The 6212-nt window shown below is 43.8% G+C and overlaps 1 protein-coding gene across 2 annotated transcripts in view; it reads left to right on the forward strand.

Moving 5' to 3' along the window:
• The window catches only part of LOC133558385 (adenosine kinase-like), a 409076-nt gene extending 403584 nt beyond the window's left edge, over window positions 1–5492 (forward strand). For both annotated transcript variants that reach the window (XM_061909732.1, XM_061909733.1), the window contains exons 10-11: window positions 2723–2809; window positions 5261–5492. In XM_061909732.1, the coding sequence (XP_061765716.1) occupies window positions 2723–2809; window positions 5261–5385 (212 nt within the window). In that variant the 3' untranslated portion in view covers window positions 5386–5492. The remainder of the gene's footprint in view (window positions 1–2722; window positions 2810–5260) is intronic.
• Window positions 5493–6212: the final 720 nt, after the last annotated feature.

Raw genomic sequence — 6212 nt, forward strand, 5'->3', positions numbered from 1 at the left:
GCAAAGTGGAAAAGTGTGCTGTGGTCTGACGAGTCCACATTTCAAATTATTTTTGGAAACTGTGGACGTGGTGTCCTCCGGACCAAAGAGAAAAAGAACCATCCGGATCGTTCTAAGCGCAACGTTCAAAAGCCAGCATCTGTGATAGTATGGGGGTGTATTAGTAAGTTACACATCTGTGAAGGCACCATTAATGCTGAAAGGTTTTGGAGCAACATATGTTGTCATCCAAGCAAAGTCTTTTTCTTGGACGCCCCTGCTTATTTCAGCAAGACAATGCCAAGCCACGTGTTACAACAGCGTGGCTTCATAGTAAAAGAGTGTGGGTACTAGACTGGCCTGCCTGTAGTCCAGACCTGTCTCCTATTGAAAATGTGTGGCGCATTATGAAGCCTAAAATACCACAACGGCGTGGCGCAGTGGGAGAGTGGCCGTGCGCAACCCGAGGGTCACTGGTTCAAATCCCACCTAGAACCAACCTCGTCACGTCCGTTGTGTCCTGAGCAAGACACTTCACCCTTGCTCCTGATGGGTGCTGGTTGGCGCCTTGCATGGCAGCTCCCTCCATCAGTGTGTGAATGTGTGTGTGAATGTGGAAGTAGTGTCAAAGCGCTTTGAGTACCTTGAAGGTAGAAAAGCGCTATACAAGTACAACCCATTTATTATTTTATTTATTTAACAAAGACGGTTGATCAACATAAGCTGTACATCAAGCAAGAATGGGAAATAATTCCACCTGAAAAGCTTCAAAAATTGGTCTCCTCAGTTCCCAAACGTTTACTGTGTTGTTAAAAGGAAAGGCCATGTAACACAGTGGTAAAAATGCCCATGTGCCAACTTTTTTGAAATGTGTTGCTGCCATTAAATTCTAAGTTAATGATTGCAAGTTCTCACGCTATTGCGTGGGTTCCCAGGACCAGCAAGGAAGGACATGGCTTTGAGCAGTTTGACTTTGTTTATTTTTTCAATAAAAACCTCAGTCCAGGTCGCTTTTCAGCTCCTCTTCTCTGCTTGCTCGTTGTCTGTCTTCGACTCTCCTCCTCTCTCGCTCTTCGTCAACTGCACTCTTGCTCCTTCCAGTCTCTCCGCCTCTCCTCCTGACATCTGTCGCCCTTTTAAACAGTTTGAGAGGATTATTGGATTGTCCCCAGGTGCGCGATCCACGCACCTGATCTTAATTGAGGCTTCGCTCCCGGTGCGCCCCACCTCGCCGTAAGTCATTGATTATTTGCAACAATAAAAAATTAAGCTTCTCAGTTCGAACATTAAATATCTTGTCTTTGCAGTCTATTCAATTGAATATAAGTTGAAAAGGATTTGCTAATCATTGTATTCTGTTTTTATTTACCATTTACACAACGTGCCAAATTCACAGTTTTTTTACCTAAAATCTACTATCAACTAAAATAGTGTTTCATTGTTTTTGTTTTCATTTGTTTGTTCCCTGCATGTTTGTCTAATTATGTACAATACTTCTGTTATGAGTCTGGATCGCTTTCTTCTAATTTGTGACGAACGAGGCAAGGCTAGCAAATTAACTTGCAAAAAACAAAGTATAAGATCAAAGTCGGGAAATTGTGTTGGATGTAAATATAAACGGAATACAATGATTTGCAAATCCTTTTCAACCCATATTCAATTGAATGCACTCCAAAGACAAGATATTTGATGTTCAAACTCATAAACTGTATTTTTTTATTGCAAATAATAATTAACTTAGAATTTCATGGCTGCAACATGTGCCAAAGTAGTTGGGAAAGGGCATGTTCACCACTGTGTTACATCACCTTTTCTTTTAACAACACTCAATAAATGTTTGGGAACTGAGGAAACTAATTGTTGAAGCTTTGAAAGTGGAATTTTTTCCCATTCTTGTTTTATGTAGAGCTTCAGTTGTTCAACAGTCCGGGGTCTTCGCTGTCGTATTTCACGCTTCATAATGCGCCACACATTTTCAATGGGAGACAGGTCTGGACTGCAGGCGGGCCGGGAAAGTACCCGCACTCTTTTTTTACGAAGCCACGCTGGTATAACACCTTCTAATTGTGGCTTGGCATTGTCTTGCTGAAATAAGCAGGGGCGTCCATTAAAAAGACGGCGCTTAGATGACAGCATATGTTGTTCCAAAACCTGTATGTACCTTTCAGCATTAATGGTGCCTTCACAGATGTGTAAGTTACCCATGCCTTGGGTACTAATGCACTCCCATACCATCACAGATGCTGGCTTTTGAACTCTGCGTCGATAACAGTCTGGATGGTTCGCATCCCCTTTGGTCCGGATGACACGATGTCAATTTGAAATGTGGACTCGTCAGACAACAGAACACTTTTCCACTTTGCATCAGTCCATCTTAGATGGCGGCGTTTCTGGATGTTGTTGATAAATGGCTTTGGCTTTGCATAATAGAGCTTTAACTTGCACTTACAGATGTAGCGACGAACTGTATTTTTTTTCCATAACTTGAGTTGATTTATTTTGGAAAACCTTGTTACATTGTTTAATGCATCCAGCGGGGGCATCACAACAAAATGAGGCATAATAATGTGTTCATTCCACCACTGTATATATCGGTATCGGTTGATATCGGAATAGGTAATTAAGAGTTGGACAATATCGGATACCGGCAAAAAGTAATTATCGGATATCTCTACATATAACGTAAACACCAGAGTTTGAACGTTAACTCATGATGTTTTTTTTCTGTATATCTTGATGTCAGGTGACAAGGTGACCATGTTCCCTGTTTTGGACATCGACCAGAACGATATCGTGGACACGAACGGTGCTGGAGACGCCTTTGTTGGAGGTATTTATTTATTTATTTATTTATCTACGATAATAATCAGCACTATGCTTTTCTGATAAAGTACCAGGGCACTAATACGATTAAAAATAAAAAAAAAACGTACTGTCCCTTCCATCCATCCATCCATTTTCTACCGCTTATTCCCTTTCGGGGTCGCGGGGGGCGCTGGCGCCTATCTCAGCTACAATCGGGCGGAAGGCGGGGTACACCCTGGACAAGTCGCCCCCTGTTAAATAAAAATTGCTTATTTTCAAATTTGGGTTTTTTTATTTGACAGCATCACACACTATCCCGATATTCGTACTTCTATGTCACTAGTATTGCAATATAAGAATCATCATAAAGTATCGTCGCAAATCTCCAAGTTTGCGGAGTTAATTGTCTTTACAATTAAAAAAAAAAAAATTTGTCCAGGGTGTACCCCACCTTCCGCCCAAATGCAGCTGAGATAGGCGCCAGCGCCCCCCGCTACCCCAAAAGGGAAGAGTTGGCCCTGTGATGAGGTGGCGACTTGTCCAGGGTGTACCCTGCCTTCCGCCTGATTGTAGCCGAGATAAGCTCCAGCACCCCCTTGCAAACCCCAAAAGGGACAAGCGGTAGAAAATGGATGGATGGAAAACATTGATTTCATTGTTAAGTTCAAGTTAAAGTACCACGCACACACTAGGTGTGGGGAAATATGTCCTCTGAATTTGACCCATCCCCTTGTTCCACCCCCTGGGAGGTGAGGGGAGCAGTGAGCAGCAGCGGTGGCCACGCCCGGGAATAATTTTTTTTTATTCAACCCCCAATTCCAACCTTTGATGCTGAGTGCCAAGTGGGGAGGTAATGGGTACCATTTTTATAGTCTTTGGTGTGACTCGGCCGGGGTTTGAACTCACGACCTACCAATCTCAGGGGGGATTTCTCGCACAATTACTATACTATTTAGATCTGTGAGTGATGAGGAGTACGTTTAACAAGGTGATCACGCCATCGTTCAAAAAAAGCCAGTGTGGGTGGCACCGGGAGCAGGTGGGTAAAGTGTCTTGCCCAAGGACACAAGGGCAATGACTGGGACGGCTGGGAGGGTTCCAGGTCCGATCCCCGCTTCCGCCATCCAAGTCACTGCCGTTGTGTCCTTGGGCAAGACACTTTACCCACCTGCTCCCAGTGCCACCCACACTGGTTTGAATGTTACTTAGATATTGGGTTTCACTCTGTAAAATCGCTTTGAGTCACTAAAGAAGTGGTTCTTAACCTGGGTTCGGTGAGTCGGCCTTAGAGGTTCGGCGGAGCCTGTCAAGACACACCCGACTCATCCATACTTGCCAACCTTGAGACCTCCGAAATCGGGAGATGGGGGGCTGGTTGAGGTGGGAAGGGTTTGGTGGTAGAGTGAAGTGAAGTGAATTATATTTATATAGCGCTTTTTCTCTAGTGACTCAAAGCACTTTACATAGTGAAACCCAATATCTAAGTTACATTCAAACCCGTGTGGGTGGCACTGGGAGCAGGCGGGTAAAGTGTCTTGCCCAAGGACACAACGGCAGTGACTAGGATGGCAGAAGCGGGAATCGAACCTGCAACCCTCAAGTTGCTAGCACGGCCGCTCTACCAACCGAGCTAAACCGCCCACAATATACACCCGAGGGGGTGTATGTTGTAGATCCCGGAAGAGTTAGTGCTGCAAGGGATTCTGGATATTTGTTCTGTTGTGTTACGGTGAGGATTTCCTCCCGAAATGTGTTTGTCATTCTTGTTTGGTGTGGGTTCACAGTGTGGTGCATATTGTTTATACGGCCACCCTAAGTGTGACCTGTATGGCTGTTGACCAAGTATGCCTTGGAGTCACTTACAGTGGGGCAAAAAAGTATTTAGTCAGCCACCGATTGTGCAAGTTCTCCCACTTCGAAATGACGACAGAGGTCTGCAATTTTCATCATAGGTACATTTCAACTGTGAGAGACAGAATGTGAAAAAAACAATCCAGGAATTCACATTGTAGGAATTTTAAATAATTTATTTATAAATTATGGTGGAAAATAAGTATTTGGTCAACCATTCAAAGCTCTCACTGATGGAAGGAGGTTTTGGCTCAAAATGTCACGATACATGGCCCCATTCATTCTTTCCTTAACACGGATCAATCGTCCTGTCCCCTTAGCAGAAAAACAGCCCCAAAGCATGATGTTACCACCCCCATGCTTCACAGTAGGTATGGTGTTCTTGGGATGCAACTCAGTAGTCTTCTTCCTCCAAACACGACGAGTTGAGTTTATACCAAAATGGATACATGGATGATACAGCAGAGGTTTGGGTGAATGTCATGTGGTCAGATGAAACCAAAATACAACTAGAGAAAAAGCGCTATATAAATATTATTCACTTCACTTCCGTTTTTGGAGGGGTACCAAGCATGGAGTGATGTTATCGCGGTTGACGTAGTTCTCCACCATTCTTGTTACCCAGGGTTCCTGTCTGCCTTGGTCCAGGAGCATCCGCTGGAGGAGTGCATCCGGGCGGGACACTACGCCGCTAACGTCATCATCAGACGAGTGGGATGCACCTTCCCGGAGAAGCCGGACTTTCACTAGATCCACCCGCATAGCGTGATGGCGTACACGTCCGCGTCAGGATTTTATGTTTTTCTACTGCACCCTGACCACGAGGGGGGCAAAATAAACAACTTTCTGTACGATCATCGACTTTTTACCGCAGCCTTCATTTGACTTGATTTCTACTGTTTGTATCTTCCTAGCAATTAAAATTCAACTGGCTCACATCAAAACGTTAATAAAGCTAAATCTTTCAATCCGATATTTTTTGTTCGCGGATCACAACTCCCAATTTGTATGGTTCTAACTGTACTTGAGGTGGCAACATGGACCGGCTCTATTTCCGAGTTTGAATACTGTATTTTTCGGAACTAAAATCATTTCATTTTCTCAGAAATCGAAAGTGCGCCCCATAACCCGGTGCGGTCTAAAATACGGCATAATTCTGGTTGTGCTTACTGACCTCGAAGCAATTTTATTTGATACATGATGCAATGATAAGTGTGACCAGTAGATGGCCGTCACACATAAGAGATACGTGTCGACTGCAATGTGATGACAGTAAACATATAACCCGGGTGAGCCTAACATACGGCATAATAATTCTGGTTGTGCTTACCGACCTCGAATCAATTTAATTTGCAGCCCTTTGAGACACTTGTGATTTAGGGCTGTATAGATAAACATTAAATGATATTTGGTCTAAGGTGTAATGATAAGTGTGACCAGTAGATGGCAGTCACATATAAGAGATACGTGTCGACTGCAATGTGATGACAGTAAACATATAACGCGGGTGAGCCTAACATACGGCATAATAATTCTGGTTGTGCTTACCGACCTCGAATCAATTTTATTTTCAGCCC

Source organism: Nerophis ophidion, linkage group LG08, assembly GCF_033978795.1.
Source record: "Nerophis ophidion isolate RoL-2023_Sa linkage group LG08, RoL_Noph_v1.0, whole genome shotgun sequence".
Lineage (NCBI taxonomy): Eukaryota > Metazoa > Chordata > Actinopteri > Syngnathiformes > Syngnathidae > Nerophis > Nerophis ophidion.